General features: G+C 39.3%; 1 protein-coding gene across 4 annotated transcripts in view; it reads right to left on the bottom strand.

Moving 5' to 3' along the window:
* arhgef28a (Rho guanine nucleotide exchange factor (GEF) 28a) overlaps positions 1–18,507 on the bottom strand; it is a 42,080-nt gene extending 23,573 nt beyond the window's left edge. For all 4 annotated transcript variants that reach the window (XM_072372671.1, XM_072372673.1, XM_072372672.1 and 1 more), the window contains exons 1-9: positions 18,165–18,507; positions 14,386–14,440; positions 8,656–8,800; positions 8,194–8,571; positions 5,323–5,512; positions 4,222–4,396; positions 3,890–3,959; positions 2,553–2,599; positions 2,290–2,362 (exon numbers count right to left, since the gene is read on the bottom strand). In XM_072372671.1, the coding sequence (XP_072228772.1) occupies positions 2,290–2,362; positions 2,553–2,599; positions 3,890–3,959; positions 4,222–4,396; positions 5,323–5,512; positions 8,194–8,571; positions 8,656–8,800; positions 14,386–14,418 (1,111 nt within the window). In that variant the 5' untranslated portion in view covers positions 14,419–14,440; positions 18,165–18,507. The remainder of the gene's footprint in view (positions 1–2,289; positions 2,363–2,552; positions 2,600–3,889; positions 3,960–4,221; positions 4,397–5,322; positions 5,513–8,193; positions 8,572–8,655; positions 8,801–14,385; positions 14,441–18,164) is intronic.

Below are 18,507 nucleotides of genomic sequence, written 5' to 3'. Positions count from 1 at the left end.
TAACAGAGCCGTAAACAGCGGGATGGCAATCACTCCAACATTCTGTTTTCATCCAGATACCCAGATATTTTCAAGGAAATTAGGTTCTCCATAAAGATCATTTAGAAAATCACTTACAATGCTAAAGTATCTCAGTATCAGGGAGAATGTATTTACTTTGAAAGATTGTGTGAAAATAGAAAAAAAGTTTATTGCTGGTAAAAATCAATCAAAAAGAAATAGAGCTAGTGCTTGAACCAGTGGTTGGACAATGTTGAAGAAATATTTGTAACGAAAAAAAAAAAACCTCCTTTTTGAGATCTAGGTACGCAACCTTCCTCATAAATTTTAAGAAAATTGACTTCCTACACTCCAGGGAAAGAGCAGGCTACTTCCCCAAAGTCCCTGTTGGACAATAACAAACATCTAATACAAAGGGATTTACAAAATGCCAAAATTAATTAAATTCTTAAAGGTAAAATCTGATACAATATTGGGATTTTCACATTTTGAATTACCTTTAACAAGAATTTGGTGCATCTACAACATTGAAACATAAAGACTATTACGTCCAATTCTAATCTTCCAAGTATGCTGCAGATATAGCTTTCAAATGCAATATAAAGTACATTACAGAAAAAGCCTAATAAAGTAAAACTAGCAACTCAGCATATTTAGTTCCAGTACAATTCTAGTACAGTGCTTGAGCAAAGTAAGTGAGTACATTATGTGCACATAATTACTGGTGGCTTTGCTACATATCAACGGGAGTGGTAGATGGTATATCTACTATAACAATGTGGAAAATTGCTTCCCCTGATGAGTGCAGTTTCCACCCAGACTTTGATGTCTGGACCAGCCATGGCTGCACTAATGTAAGGGAAATCCTGGGCATCTCAGAGGTATTTCCTCTTTGCCGCTCTCTCAAAAAGAGGACATAAGAGCTCAAAGAAGGCAGACTCCTCATAGTCATTCATGTCCTTAATTCATACATATATATGCTTTTGTATTCAAATTAAATTTTATGCAAAGACATAGAATTCTCAGCTGTATTTAATCCAAAGTGTGATGATAAACTGAATCCGCAACACTCTCTTCTGGTAGACTAATCGTCACACTAAACTGTTCCAACAATAACTGACACATGTTGAGTTATGGTGGTAAAACCAGAGAAAAAAAATGACGATCATTTCTGCAGTTCTGGAAAAAACAATAGCTCTGACAGACAGTTTTGGAGCACAGCTGCCTAATGGTGATGCAATCTCAACTAAAGTATTCAGCTAAACAGTGGCCCTGATGACAACAGAGGAAAACATTTTCACTCAGCACTACTTCACATTATTCAAGATACATTATCATACACATATGCACAAACACTTCAGTTTATGGATATGCAATTACAAGCTCCATGAAGTACCATCAGAATCATTCCTTCAGGACAAACACAACACACAGGAAATTAGCATTCATAGTAACCATGGAAACACCTGAAACATCTGAGCATCCTCAAAGTTTTTACTAGCCACTGTGGTTTTGTGCTGGCTACTCTACAATCTTACAGTCTTGTGTGCAAAGAAGTCAAGGTTAATGTATGTTCCTTGTCTAAAATGTCAGCTTTTGTAAGCATAGAACATTTAGCTTGTTAACATTCCTCTTCTTGCTTCAAGTACACAACTCCACTGTCTAACCCAGGGAAGCTGGGGGAGGGGATGGCAGAGTGACAAGCCAGAGGGGGGCATCTCCCAGCTCAGACAAAGTCTGAGTGGGACAAGCCTGACCCCATTCCTGTCTTTGTCCCAGTGACAGGGCAGATTCCTGGACTCCAGGACTGAGTCATTGTGGAGGCAAAGCGGGTTAAGACCCAGCCAGCAGTGCCTAAAGACAGACTCCTGGCAGAAAATACATCCATTTAATGAAAGAAAACAGCCCTTGTATCTCAGACAGAAGTGCACCCTTGTCTGTGTCTGAAACACTAACTGTATTGATTTCCAATGATGTGATCCAAAACAGAGGTTTGCATATTGTTCCCGCGTCACAAAAGAAACGACTTCAGTCAGGGCCTCTCAGCCAAATTATTTTGTGTTGTTCCCACCCCCTGCTGTTCAATGAAGCCACAAATATGTTGTTGTGTTTTTTTTATGGATTAACCATTCATCATTTGAGCCAGAAGCCAGAATATTATTGTCATAACAATAAAATGAAAAAAAAACATTGTGGTCTGGATTTGCTACTATTGTGTTTGCTGAACCAAAATGTTTTATAATAAATAGATAAATCCCAAGAGAGGAGAAGAGAAGACAAGAGAATTACCAGATAATGAGGATGAATACTGTCCCTCCTCATCGTCCTCATCCAAAGACAAAACAAGTTGCTCCTCAAAAACCTTTACACAAACCAGACAAAACACAAAAATCAAGCATGTCTCTGAGGAACATTAAGTACCTTTTACTTGGAAAAAAATAACAAATACACACATGGTTGCATGCGTAAAATATACCTAACAGAAAATCTAAAAACATTTACAGCATGCAACTACCTCTGCGCTAAATATCATCATCATTTCATGTACTCACATTGTCCACCATCACATGCTCCTCCACATGGAGCTCCTTACTGATGCCTGTTCAAAAGAAAAAAAGCCTTAACCAAATGTTGCTGCATGAAGCACTAACACCCTCCCTTCCACAAACAAACAAGCAAACAAAAAAAAGATTTATGTGGATGGAACAACATCAGGCTTTCTGGATGCAACTCTGTTGTCCAGAAATTGAAAACTAACCAATCAGATGTTGTGTTCATCTAAACCAGCAGGTCCAGAGAAACAGCACACGCTCCCTACTGGGAGACTGTTATTTCGAGAGGATTAATGAACGGCTGCTGAAGTCGGGACAGGGTTAAGGTCAATACTGAGGTACACTTCCTGCCTCCCTTTATGAGTCGATAGCACCATCTGCCATCTCTATGGTTACCAAAACGAGTGGTATAAAATGTGTTTGAGAGCAAGGCAGACACGAAAACGCATCAGCAAAAAATAATTGGTTGCAGCACTGAAAACCTGCAAAAAATATTCTCCGTGTGTGGTTGCATGCCAGCCTGAACATGTCTCCCCAAGAAGAAAACATCTTAGAAACAATCTGCTCCTTAAGTTTTCTCTGTTCCTTCAGAGGAAAAGCAAATAAACGAGCAGAGGACAGCTCCTTTTATGGTGTTTGTTAAAAGTGCTTTTCTAGTCACTTTAGATTGTAAGTGATGGATGTCTGACTACACCAGTGTTTGTACAAGTGAATCTGTGGTTGTTCTTTTTACACTGCTCCACAGTGAAGTCTTTGCACTCAAATACCACCACAGACTCATTTGAGCTGTTTGTGCATGCAAAGAAGTGAATGATGGCAATACAAAGGATGAAACTAATAATTATTTGCAATATTGCATAATCCTTTGATTATTACTTTTGACAAATCAAATAGTCATTTAGTCTCTTAGTTGATAGACAATTGCTTAAAAATGGCCATCACAAGTCTTGAAAGCTGGTTTTATATGAGAAAACCAAATACTTTAAAGTCACAGTCACACCTAACCCACACAAAAGTAACAGTGACAAGCTGTCTCACAAATGAGTGAAGGTGCGTGTTTCTATCCATGCGTGACTTTGGGTCCACATTTGTTTTTCACTGCTCGAGTTACACAGCTGGAACATCCATCTGACCATGTGAGTACTAAGTGGCCTAGGAGGGACAGAAGCTGATGATACATGTGTGTGGACCGAGTTAGTCAGAAACCTTTCATTTTAATCACTGAAAATCTATTTCAGTGAAAAACCTATTTTCAGTCTCAAAATGAATAAATGTCAACATATTTGACATATGACACATATTTGACAGCCTTTAAGCCTCCCAAAAAACTGTCTTACCTTCATCGATCAAGTGACTCTCATTTATTTTCCGGTCGTCTTCCTCAGTATGAGCTCTGAGCACACTGATCTTAAACATACAACAGATGATTGATTATGTTAATTGATTAAGCTGATTATGTCATATTGAAAACTGAGCAAAGAAACGTCAGATAATGGTCATATTACCATATTCATTAACTGACGTGGTTTGTGGCTTGTGGCTTATTCTTGCTCAACTCTCATTAAAGACACTACACAGTGACGTATTTGACATCTCTATCCAAGATTTTGCATCAGGTTTGATCACAGAAACCATTTTAAATCAAAGTGGCATCGCCGTTTGATCTCACCAGTTTTTGGACACTGTGCTCCTCTAGTTTTTCTGGAAGGACCACGATGCTGTTGTGAGCGTGAGGCACAGTGAGGATGACAGAATTTGTCCCTGGACAAAATCTCAGCATGCCAGAGCTGTTGGACCACAAGCACCGAATACCCGGAGGAGGGCCGACGACAGGTCCTGAACAACTGATGAGGAGAAAGACATATGAATAGGACAGTGTGAACCTCGTTTTGAAGTAGTAAATTAAGTAGTAAATTATAGGGTGAACTATTTTCATATGTGGTCTTACTAAAGTCAAATATTACATGTGCTCTTCACTTATATCTCAGACCATTCAACTATTTGAATTTCAACAGTTTATTCATCATGTTCAGGCATTCATAATTTAAGCAAATAATTGCAGTTGTTAAATAAACTTTTAGTGACATGTCTATTATTTTCAATCATTCATGTATTCCTTTGGCTGTATATTTTTACTACATCCATTAACAGTTAACTTTGCTGGGCAAACCTGCTCAAGTCTGCTGGACTCTTTAATTAAAATGTAAGTCTTTCATTTACCCCCTCGCTGCTGCAGAAGTACCCCCTGGAGAACTTGTATCTCTGGTGGGAATCGCTGCCTTGTTACAAAAGAAACCGTGCACTCTAAACAGGGGTGTACTTTTGCTGCTTGAGTAGACTTCAGCTGTTGTTTATAGATTAGGCAAAGATGGATTTAGTTCAGAGTCCGGTGTCTTATTTTGTTGGACGAGTTTTAGGTGTAAATATTTTATACCACCAATGGAAAATAATAGGCTTTCTTGTGAGAAACTGTTATGAGTAAGTCATTACACTGAAACGTTTGATGTCGGCATGTGCAGTCATGTGCTCACTGAGACACTCTATGGAGAAAGAAATAGAGGTTCCCTTCACTAATAATAACATTTAAGCCGTGACTAATAGGGTCTTAGATCATGTGTTGTTTGTAGTTACTTATATCATTAAACCAAGAGCATCAACTTAATCTAGCACTATTAACAATGTTATGAGTTACAATGTATTACACCTGCACTCTCATAAATAAAGAGATTATCGTGCTTCAGGATTGTTAATGACATAATCATAGCCTTACGCTGCCAGCAATCTGAACATGGCATGCCGTCCATCCCTTTGAGCCAGCTGGAGGGGTGTTTCTCCCTCCTGATTGGGTAAGGTCAACGCCCTTTCACCTGTCGATTGGTGAATTAAGAAACGAGCGAGACGGACAAAACCCAAGCGCACTGCAAGGTGAAGGAGGGTTTCTTTGGGGTGTTGTTCAACAGCTACAAAGAAAAGAATCAAAGAAGGAAAAAATTCAGGGATAGACACAGTGAATATTGGAGTACATGCCTGAAAAGCTGCTAATGTGCTTAGTATTTTTATTTTAGTCATATATCATTACTGAAAACTCCCAATACTCTATAGCTATATCAGCATGCTATCCCAAAGCTGAAATCAATTGTGATGTAATATTCTACACATACTACCTCAACTCTCTGCAGGTCTACGCATTAACTGCTATGTATATATGGAATGAAAGGAGGAATGACTAAGATTTATGTAGGGTTCACAGTATATTGACAATATTACTACCTAGAAAAACTGGATGTTTCACTGAACACGCACCTGCTGTGAAATAGTTGCTGACTCTTGCTCACTGAAGTATGAGGGACTATAAACATTGTGTGTTTGGGCTTTGACTTTGAATTATGCTTTTACATTCACTCTCTTGGCTTATATGCTGCTAAAGCAAAGGGGAGCATGTTTCTGCTCATCACTGCCTCACAGAAATCCTTAGTGGACCAGGGGTTCTTTCATCATTGGCCACAGAAAATTCAAATGTAACTTTTTCATTTCCCTTTAATGTCTTGCTGTGTCTTAAAGATGAGGTGAACACCCAGTCAGCTCTACAATGGCCCCATTAATCGTGACCCAGTTTTGATAAACTGTGGATAGCAGATTCAGCACATATTCTCCGTGCAAAGGTCACCAAACAAGAAAGCTATTGTCATATTTTCCCTTCTTCAAATAATGCACAAAGGAGTGACAGTAGAGGCCAACAGTTGTGTTGTATTTGCACCTTGCCCATGTTTTGCATGGACATTTGCTTTCTCTAAGCGAACCATGACTATACATACACACTGCTGTACAAGGACTGTTTGTGGCCTGCAGCAAGGCAAATTAATTTGTTGGCTCCAGCCTAAATTTCTACATCACTGCTCTAACCCAATAATGGCCTTGCCCACTTATTCTCAACTAATCAGCCTGTAGTCTCTGTGCTTTAAATCTCATTTTAATTCTGTCAATCTGTCTTTAACAACATCTTGTATGCAACCCTCTTTCCTCTCATCTAAACCTTATCTAGGTCATCCCTGGCGCCACATCCATATAAACTTCTAACTCTGTTCTGCGTCTAGACTCTCGGGGCTCTATCCCTATATCCTACCTTAATCCGGGGCTACGTGGCTCATATGTAATCTGCTTCTTATCTGAGTAGAACCACCAAAATGTCTTATTTCTCATGTGAATGTTCTATTCTAAATGGTCCCTTCCTATTGAAATCTATGCAAATCTTATACAGTTACATCTTTTTTGGAAACAGGTTTGTAAAAATGGTTTGGAATAGTGTCTGGGCCCATCATATTACTAACCCATACTTTTCTGTATTAGGATGAGTATTGTCTTCATTTTCATACTAAATTTATCCCTCTTTTTGGATAACACAGATATGTTTGCTGCTTTAAATTGTAATGTGGCCAGAAGCCAGAAACATCTCCAGCATAGCTTTTCTGCAAAGGAGTGTGTTGCAGAGGAGGACTGTAGGGAGAGCAGATTTAGTAGACAAAGAGGTTTGTAAGATAAGTCTAATCTGACCAAAGAGGAATAATGGCAGTAATTGCTCGTTCTCAGGAGTACTTCGGCCTCTGCCCGGTTGGCTGGCTAGCTGGTCCTGAGCGTCATGTGATGAAAGAGTTGTACATTCAAGGCACAGATCGGGTTTTAAACTAATGAACACCAGCGGACCACAGCAATGAAATTAACCTGAATGACTAATGTTGTTTAAAGTAAATGATGGTTTAATCAAAATGACAAAAAAGTTTCTCTCTTTATTCATTTACTCTAATGTAATTTGGCCTTGAAGTTAAGTTCGGTTTTAATCTGCCAAGGTTTTCAGATATCTCTGATTTTCTGTGATTTTTCTCTGCGTTAGTTACTCCTGCCATGCACTTCTGGGACAATGGACCAGATCTTTATCAGATTGCTTTACCAAATACCTATGTTATCTACCTTTTTTTTTTTTTAACCCAATCAAACTTACATTTGATAAGACATCTTGCAATTCACACCAATTAAGATCAATCAAGATCTTACAGTGGGGATAGGAAACTTAGCTTTGCTTGGCATCTAAGCAGCATAACAGTCACACAATTGAATTACCATGGTCTGCATCTATGGGGTAAAAAATAATGGCAACACATTTGTAGAAACAGTCTTTCTGCTTCTGGGTATTCTATTTATCTTTGAATTATGAGTTAGATAATTTTTATCAGGGAAGAAGCATATAAAAGAATGAATATTTCATTAACTGGATGAACTCCAACAACAGTTACTGTTCTGTACAAAACAGTCATAACAAAGTTGGAAAAAATCCCTGACACATGGATGGTTGGGGGAAGTAGGAGGGCACAAACTGGGACAAGAGACCAGCTGATGCTTCCTGGATTCAAGTCGAAACATCCTTGACTCTCCTGAGAGACTGAATGAATCCACACAGACACCAACCTCCTGAATATGAGTCTGGCTTTTGAAGTTTAAATGATCTATACCACACAGTATGCAAAGCCATTTGGGCTTCAGAGGTGTCAGAAAGCATCAATGACAGACGGGCAGCTACTGAAGTATCCACAAACTTACCCCCATGACCCCAGCTTGTGATTTATACTCACACTTCCTGTTTCATTACCTTCTTCTGGCTGACTGTCTATGTTTTTCCACTGCCAAGGGTAATCCATGTTAGCCAGAGCCTGTGTGATCTTCTCATCCAGCTGCTTCCAATCAGATTCATCGCCTGAACTTTGTCTGAGCTCTACCTCCTGCTCACTGTGGTCAAACAGTCCAACACAGAGCTCCTCATCAGCCGCCTGAGCCAAAGTAGGAAACTTCATCAGGACCTCTTGGTAGCTCTGGGGGCCCAGCTGGTCCCTGTGTGCTCTTAAGTACTCTGCTGCTTCCTGGGCAACATCCCTGATGTATTCAAGAGATGCTTTAGCCTCACATGGCTTAACTAGATCCTCTGTGTAAAAGTAGGGCGTGACAGAGACGGCTTCCACACGGTCGTGGCCTGTGGAAAAATAGAAAAATATTGTCAAAGATCTCAGAGGCTTGGTGGGAGAGTGTGTGGTGCTTAGTTGATTGAACATATTACCTGGTACGATGAAGCAAAGAGTTAACCCGTTGTTCTCTCTTTTTGCTGCAGTCACATGTATAAGTTGAGAGCCTTGAACAACAACATAAAACTCTGCATCTTCTGGCGCTCCGGCTTGTAATATTACATGAGCCTTTACTTGTCCCTGAAAGGAGATAAAAAGAAGTTGCTTCACTATTCCCATCTTTGCAATTAAGTCAAAATACACAGTTCATAATATATTGTCAGTTGTTTTTTTTATTACTCATTCTCAGTGGAACAACTTCCCTTTAGGAGGAGGGAAAAAAATGTGTCTTTTCTCGTGAAACTGCACAAAATCTTCTTGAAGATTTACTTCAGTCAATTTCACTGCACCCACTGTACTGAATAACAGGAAGAAAATGGGGCAGAAAGAAAAAGAAGGAAGAAAGGCACCAGTTATTTTCTCACAGTGGGAGAGAGCTTCACACTGTTCCCTGTCTCAGTGACATTCATTATTTCTTTTACATCATTTGCCTTGCCTTTTTTCTTGGAATTGATCTAATTTTCTTTTTCCTGCATCAGCCCACAGGTTTTCCCGAGCGTCAACCAGCAACTTAGGACACAACTCACAATATTTAATTGTTTGAAGGCTAATGCAGTGTGTACCCAATCACAAACTAACTCAAACACATACAAAAACCAGCAAGACGTTTTCTTCATTTCTCACATCTAGTTTTGCATCTATATAAAAGAAATCTCTGAGGCAGCTACACCAGATCAGCTAGTTGCAAAACAATGTGGTGGAAGAGAGATTGTTATTCTACTTTCAGATTACCCAACAATTTCAATCACAAGGTTAAGTTCACCTCCTCTGCTTTATTTTCCACCAGTGATTGACCTTTACAAGTGGTTTAGCTCAGTGTATCTGGGATCACATACTTCAAGTTCCATGCTTGTGCAACACCCTTCTCTTCTGTTTTCTTGTGCTCAGTTTGGAGTTTTTTCTTGTGATTTATGGGGACTTTCTTTATTTACCTTGTGTTTTCAGTATCTACATCAGCTTAAATTTATAATGACAGTAAACCGACATTTTCTTGGCTCAAAACACTGGAGCAGCTGAATTCACCTGAATTACATGTGGATGGATCCTCTATATAACCTCATATTGTGAGGTTATTTTGCATCAGCCTTTCAATAGTTGTTACTTGAGCTTATTCAGTGGTGGTTCAGAAGCAGAAATTCAACTAAGCTCCAGTGTAAGCAGGCTGTTGGCCTGGACTGATAACAAGGTCTGACTCAGGCTGCATTTTCTCAGCCTGTTGTGGGTGCTAAGTGGTTCGGTGGAGTACTATTTTGCACAAACTTTGAGTTATCGCTGATTGTTTTTCCCGCAAAACAAAAGGATAAGATGTTGGCCTGTGGTTTTCCAAAGCAATAACAGCTATTCAGAAAAGCAGAGAAGAATTTCAAATTTTGTCATTGATATTTCGATGGCCTTTCCCACAGGTGGGATTTCTTCAGCCAAATATTTGCATTCATTTGAACACAGATCACTCTCACTAAGTTTTGTCCTCCCTCTTTTCGCTGGATGAGTCATATTCTGTTAAATCATATTAAGGCCCATGATTTTACTCATTTTTATTAATCTTAAATGTCTATGAAATACACAGGAGCACATGTGAACACTTTCCTCTAATATCTTATTATTTGTTTTCACCCCCTCCAAGGATGCTATACTTTCCACTCAATTGTCCCAAAAGTCTGCAGCAGCCTCAGATATTATTACTTTATACAGGAACAATTTGATTAGATTAGGAATTTGCTCAAAGTGGATGGCACCTCCTGAGCCTTGTGGAACAAGCAGGAGGAAGGCTGGGGGGTGGGGGGTGATAAGAGGCCAGACTGGCGTGATCTATGGTCTTTTTCTCCACAGCGTTATCATGACACAACCTGATCCAGTGACAATGAATTATTCAACACCTTGTGGCTTTACGTCAAGCCTCCCATATGGGCAGTTTTAAGGTCGGGCATAATGTAATTATGGTGTACAAACATAAGGTTGATTACAAATGCAATCACAGGATGATATGAGTAAGAAAAACAATTCTGCTGAGATATGATGTAATAACTGTTGAGTATTCTCTTAAATGTTTCTCTTTATTTGAACACTAAATCCAATGACAAAAATGTGACTGATTTTATAATCTCCACATGTTGTTCATTCATTGGGGAAAAACAGCATCAGATCTGCTGCCTGGTCTCCAGGAAACTAGCAGTCATCAACTCTCGAGCTCTTTGCCATGATCTCCTGAGTGCAACAAGTAGGTGACGTCAGGGGAGCAAGATCAGTGCTGCTGCAACAACAAAAACAGCTCCAATAACAAGCAGCCCTCTATAGAGAGAAGGCAGCCTGACGTCAGTTTTTCAGTGTGGCATTTCAGTTAACAATTTGGCACAAATTACATTTTGTCTCAGAAAGAAAAGTTGGACTCTACAATGAGATTTCATATAAGCCTCATATGAAATTGCAAAAACAGTTAAATTCTAACTATAAATCATTATAACGACGCTTTTGCTCAAACCAAAAAATACAAAATGTCACAGAAGGCAGAGGAAAGCCACATGCCTGGTCTATTCTACAAACTTCTACATGCTCTAATAATTCCTTTTGACATTCACACGTTCACACATCTAGCAAATACCCTGTCAGAAGCAAAGTTATGTAAGAGTGTTTCAAAGCCAAAAACTTTTAGTTAAGCCTCACAATACTACAGTGACATTTAAGACTATTCACCCTGACCTAAAATGACTCCTGAATCTCTTTAGAGTCTTGAAGGTGACAGCTAGCACTGTGCTGTAGGCCTTTTCTCAAACTCAGCTGAGACACATACCACTGATTTAATCTGCTGTAAAAAAGGGTTATTAATAACTACAGGCCGTATGTAAAAACCGGTGTGGTCTCACACACTTCATTTCACAATGCACCGTTTACTGTAACAATAATATCAAGGAGTAGAGACTTCTAGATATTCATACTAATATCTTATCTCTTCAGCATCGGACACAGCTGTTGTCATAGGAGCACACATCTCTTGGTTAAATCATAAGATTGTTCTTCTTTTGCCCCATAAATAAACGGCTTGGACAGTGATGTTTTTTGTTCGTTTGACATGTGAAAAGTACTGCAAACACAAACACTGCAATACTAAGAGGGAAAAAAGTCATAAACCCTTACACAGACATACTGTGCCTACTGGCTGCCGTAATAACTAACTCTATCAAACCATTTTGGCCTTTGAGGAATCAGTTCAACATTCATACATCTAATCTTTCTCCATTAGTGAAAGTGTGGCTGAAAGCTCAAAGCTACTCTGTGAGACTGTAGTTACTGTTGGAGCAGCAGCAGAGCAATAATACCAACAAGCTTGCAATGACACTACTACCCCAGTCCTCTTGTTTAGCAGGTTTGAATGATGCTCAACATCTTAATTAACTAATTTGAGGATTGGCTAAATTCATATAAACTTAGAAAGGAGGAACAAGTTGGCAGGCAACGTGAGGTTCAGTATGGATACTTCAGTGTGTAGACTGCAGAAGTTGGGGACTGAACCAGCTATCTTTAGACTGAAGGACTCTTCTACCTCTTGAGCTACAGCCTCACAATTTATACTCTGACAAACACCAGTACAGTCCCAAAACATTATTGCAACAGTGATGAATGAATATCAAAGCTCGTAAGCACTAATCATGCATAATATCGCAAGCTTAACTATGTATTTAGTCAAATATAAACCTAACCATGTGTTTTAACTCCTAATCCTAACCATTTGTGAGTGGGATGGATCTTGATCCCGTGGTCTCTGATGTAATGCCTAACACCATCATCAGACACTATTGCCGGACATTGAATATACAAGTCATCACATAAGCTGTGTCTCCATACAGACAAAGGGAAAAGAGAGGGGGAAAAGGAGTGATAGTATATTTTTTGAGCGTTTATTGTGAAGCCACAATGTTTTGGACCAATGCAGCTAAATGTTCTGCCATGAGATTGGGTTGGAAACACAAATGTCTGAACCAAAATGTGTGGCTGGAACAGGTTGAACTCACAGGTGGTCAGAGTATGTCAATGGGGGTTTTATATGATATTCTTTTTACATTTAAATTTCAATCTCTCAATATTCCTAAAATCTAAAAGTGGGTTACACTTTTAAATGACGTACTTATACTACTGCATGTATTGTTGCATCATCATGATATTAAATCATCTTATCGGTGGTAATTATTGTCAATTCAATCAAAACTTTATTTATATAGCACTTTACAATTCAAAGTCATTCAAAGTGCTTAGACAACAAAAAAAGATATAAAAAGACAGTAGGAGGATATAACACAAATATTTCTGAGACAACAAAATGTCAAAGTGTGATAAAGTACGGTAGAAGGTCCATAATAAGACACACCAAATCTTGGAGTTAATCAGAGTCAGATTGATTACTGTCATCTTCATTGGCACCAACCAATTTAACAGGAATCTATAAATATCTTTCAGTATGAACATTGGGTCATGCTGCTTTTGGCTGCAACTGAGAAACAGTTACTTGTTTGTATATTGTCTGTTTCAACTTTCAAGTTCAGCTAAATGGGTACAAACTCTTTTTGTACAGGTATCAGTTTTTCTCCTTCATATAAACCTGAAAGAACAGTGCCTCTTACATGAAGTCTGGCACTGGACCTAAAAAAGAACCTCTTGTTACAGAGAAACTCCAACACTTTCTATCTGAAATTCAATGCATCCATTTATCCATTGATCTAGCCAAACAGTATCTGCTATTGCCCTGACACTATGCTCCATGTGTGGAGGTGCACCATAAAACTTTACTAGGCGTGTCACAATAGCTGCCTTTATATCATAGCAGTGTGCCACAGCTCGTCTGCACAAAGCCCGGTATTGAAATCTGGATCTCATTCAACAGCAAGAGTTGCTCCCGTTGAGCTGTGACCTTAGAGGGTGGAGACGCCACTTCCTCCTAATGGAGAGGTGTATGTGTAAGTGCTTGAGCCCATAATGATTTGCATGCCTGGGTTTCAAACCAGCCCTCCATAAGTTGGAGGGAAGGTTTTTGGAGCAACCCCCCCCCTTTCTCCCCAACTCTGAAAACTGGTGACACAGCAAAACAAGCAGACACTGCTCACTCGAAATCTGGCAACGCTTCAGTGGCTGGCCCACCCAAGCTTACACACACATATACATATAAACGCAGGAGGCTAGGGGCACAAGAGGGACAAAATGAAGTAGAGATGGCAGATATAGAAGATTGCAGAGGAAAGTGAAGGCAGATTGAAGTAATAAAAGTATTAGAGAGAAATAATTTTCTATGTCAAACAATAATCCAAACACACATACACACTTTGCATAAAAAAATACATGTTCTACAGCTATTTAATTCATTAAAATAAGCACATACAATCCTTTAAAAGCCCAGAACCAACTGGGTATATCATTCTCGTATCCTGGCCCCTTCGGCCCCTTCATTTGGTGAGCAGCTTGTGTAAGGCCCTGGCTTCCCCAGGGACTGAAACCCTACTGGCTTGAGTTTCACCTGCGACACAAGGCTTACCAGTGAACCAGTGCACAGCAGGGTTGTCAGGACTGACAGATGACAGTTGAAGATTGTTCTACTTCTGGTGTGGAAAATGAACCCCAAACAGACCAATATACCCAACCACCAAGACACGAGAAAGTTAGAACGCAGAGCAGTCACTTACATATAACGGCACCTCTTTTCTGTTCACCTCCATGTTCTTTCCATCCACCAGATACCTGCAGAGGAAATAGTCATGTTACTTCAATGTCAGGTTAATAAAAACATCAGAAACTTCTTAGCTGTGGGTGGCCTGGATCTGTTCTAATCTATAACCATGCTGCTATGAGACCACACAGTCATTCACCTCATTGATGTGTTTAATTGTTTAGTCTAGAGCAGACTGGTCTGGAATCATAAAAATCTCATGCCCTGTAAAAAGAGGACAAATATGCTAAAAAAAAACATTTCTGAGGTGATTTAAGATGTAGACCTAATAGTTTTTAGAACTATTGTGGTCCTTTACTTATGTAAGAGTAATAGATGTATAATAGAGCAGTGTAAAAAAATGCTAATGAAGCATTTCATTATTAGCTGCAAAATGTACCTCAAATATTATGGTAAATGTACTGATTTAGCTTGCAGCCACTGTAAAAGAGAACACACAATATTTCCCTATGGCTTATAGTGGAGAAGAAGTATTAAGTTGTAATTAGTGGAAATACTTAGCTGAGGTAGAAGTAAACTGCATTAAAGTACAGCACTTTAGGAAATGTACTTTCCACACTGCTACCTGTGTGGATGAAGCTACAATAGCTTCTCTGTCCAACTGCTGCTGGGGCAGTGTGCAGCAGAGCAGGACAACGTAACTGTATCATCAACTCACACCTGATCCGCTGTGACTTCACTCTCAGCTGTGAATAGTTCATGACATGGCTCGAGAGCAGCGTCAGCTGTGCAGGCTGTACTTTGTCTAGACACTCATCTGCATCAGCTGGGGGCCACTCCAGTGAGCAAAGTTTGATCCTGCGGCTTATTTTGGTTCACGTGTTTGTTTGTGCTTGTATGCTGTTGCATTAAAAACCGACTCTGCTCAGTATGTTAATTCAAAAGTGTTTTATTTCATTTCAATGATCCAATTTAGGAGTGTGACCAATACTTGGTCTGAACCTGCTTGTCGGCTGGTGCCTTTCTGTGTGAAGTTTGTCTGTTCTCCCTGTGACTGCATGAGTTTCCTCCCACAGTCCAAAGACTATTAGATCTGTTAGGTTAATTATTGATTCAAATTAATTATAGGTTTTAGCGAAGCTGTGCTCAGTTGTTTGTCTCTCTGTGTGTTAGCCATATAATTGGCACGTAACCTGTCCGGAGTGTATCTCACCATAACGCCCAATATCAACAAGCTTCTTCCTCGCCACAAGCTGCCCCCGGAGAGAACAGCTTTAGCTAATGGATGAATTTATGGATTAATCAGATACTTCATAAGTTGGTCAGCATCAACTGGGGGGGTGGGTCATGTTCATGCATAAAAAAAGATTGAGCAAAGCAGAAAATTCTCACATGCAACTATCACAACGTTCACTTGCAAAATAGCTTCTACAGTTTAATAATTACAAAATAGTTTCAAAACAAGGAGCAACCCTCAGAGCTGACACTGCAGTTCCGAAAATGGCTGGCTCCAAAAGCAAGCCAATTCCTAAAGACCCCCATATTAAAAGAGCAGAAATAAGGTGTTCACGTCTGCATACAGAGACAAATGAATAAATAATCAAATAAATGAATTAATGTCTCGTTGATATGCCTGAAAGGTCAATTTTTATATAACTAAATTGCTCAAACTGTGTTATGACTGCACAGTTAAGGGTCTGGCTCCTTTAAGAGTGGCTTCTACTAAACAGACATACATATTGTCCTCTGGTTCTCAGTCAAATCTGTTTCTTACAAAAGCAAACTGTTGGGCATGAACTCACTGAAAAAGAGCAAGTTTATAGACTGCGTTTGTGTTTTCCATGAGCTGAGTGAGTGAACTTAACGTAGGGATGCGGCACAGTTATTGATTGTGGAAATTCAGACAGCCCAGCCACCAGCATTACAGCTGAATCCAGTTCATGTGAAAATTTGAAAGGGTTTTATGAAAGAATCAGTACAGATTCCAGACGAAGATTATTGCATTTTTAGCCAAATTTAGCCAATCTGTTATATCATCATGTAGTGAACTGTAAACATGAATCAGTCCATTTTAATATTTGTGACATTTATTTTGAGTTACTTAATGTGAAATGTGAACTTGAGACACACTGTTAACCAAGACAGCAGTGACCAAGTTTAAAATGTAAGTTTTCCATTTACTATCTTTGTTTCTAATTGACTAATCTCCTCAGCTTTCTCAATAAAGTTGAGCTAATCGATCATTTCACAAATAAATTAAAGCGTTCAAAGGTTTCTGCTTAAGTTTATTGTTTCTGCACATTAAAACAATTCATGACTGAAAGCTTAATGAATTCAAAATCATTGCTTTAATAGTAATATGCACTATTAAAGACGATCTATTGCTTATTTTATGTCAATTTTGTGAAAAATAACCAGTAAAGTGAAACAGTAGACCAGCAACAACAGCATTTTAGTCATGTTACACTGACTGATGACCTGGGGGTTTATCTAACAATAATGTCACTATCGAGTTTGCACAATGTAGAATGTTCAAAAGATGTACGGCATTATCAATAGAAGATACCACAGGCGTGGGTGTCTGTTTTTAATCCCACTCATATCAGTGAGGTTCAGCTATTGTAATGAGGAACTAGGGAAAGCCTATATGTCATTTTGTAGAATAAACATTGTCCTAGTTTGGCAGGTTGTGCTCTATTGTGTCAACTAGTTTTAATACTATGGTTTGCTTTGCCTTATGTAAGGTTTTGAAACCATGATCTGAATCCACAATATCTGTGATCAGACAAAAAATTAAATAAATATGAGACAGAGCACCTGCAAAGATGAGCCTTGAAGACTATTTTAGCATGCACAGGATTTTGTGTCAGTCATTGTCTTCAGGTTGTCATTACAGTAACTGCAGAAAACTTTAGTGTGAACCTGGCTCAAGGCCACAAACAGCAGAACAGAGCGTGAGAACACAGATTACACATAACCAGAGAATGCTGTCAGAAAGCATTTGGGAAACATTTTGACATTTATGCACGTTATGCAAATGTTCTCGGGCGTTAGCAAGTCCATCTTGTTGTCCTTAGATTTTTGTCAGATGATGCATGATTGAATAATGTAATTCCTCTCACATGACAAGTTGCCATAATAGGCTGTATGAAAAGATGCATTATTGTACTTCAAATTTATGGTAAATACAGTATACTTGAATATGCTACACATTTGAGGAAACTAAATGAGATGTAAAGAAATGAGTATCGCACTCAACCCGCAGTATCAGTGGAACAACATGCTGCAAATGCATGAAAATGTTCTTTCAGACAAACTGTGATGGTGAAATTATAAAGAGCAGACTTGAAAACAGTTTTTGTTTGGGATGTACACAATAAACGGCATTGTATTAACGCTTTCAAAACGTCTTTTGTCATATTAAAGGGTGGACTGTTTAAACAAAGGAGTTCAAACAGGCTATATACACTTTTTCCGCACTAGCAGAATCCATTAGGAACAATACTTCTACTGCACTGACCGGGAAGTGAAACCCACACATACTTTCCAAATGCACAAGAGCAGAAAATGATCTCTGCAAGATCACAACAAAGAACTACTTGTGAGTGGAGGACGAAACCCAACAAATGCAGCCTCTTTTTTTACCTGTGAACGCACCATCACATGGAAATGTATTTACAAATCAATTAAACGGCCTTCAGCTCAAAGTAACTATTACCTTCACAGCCCCAATCCCATCGCTGTGTTGATCTCAGCATAACTTTTCTAAATGATGATGAATCAGCTTGCCATTACCTGCCGCTTGTCGCCTCAGCCTCGGTCTGATATGTCGCACGACTTTCTATTTGAACGTCTCTCCGTTGCTTGCTCCGGCGCTCAGAAAGTTCTGACACGTTTCACGCCCGTATTCCACATGGACTGCTTCAAATTCACCCGTCTTTTGTGCACTGGGAAAAAGTCGGTTGGGAAGTTTGTTTGCAGGTGTCGCTGGAGTCGTTTCTCCCTTCCAGCCTGCTCACCGCTGGTCCAGCCCCCTCACTCACCGGGCTGCAGGACTGAGGAGAGGCAGGACCAGTTCCTGAACAACACATTTGCTTCTGTGTATTGAGCTTGCATTTAATCTTTTATACAGTCTTTC

Source organism: Leuresthes tenuis, unplaced genomic scaffold (genome assembly GCF_036924035.1).
Source record: "Leuresthes tenuis unplaced genomic scaffold, fLeuTen1.0.hap1 SCAF_19, whole genome shotgun sequence".
In the NCBI taxonomy this organism is placed as follows: Eukaryota; Metazoa; Chordata; class Actinopteri; order Atheriniformes; family Atherinopsidae; genus Leuresthes; species Leuresthes tenuis.
Note: the sequence above shows the minus strand (reverse complement) of the source record. Positions and strands in the feature narration are given on the sequence as shown.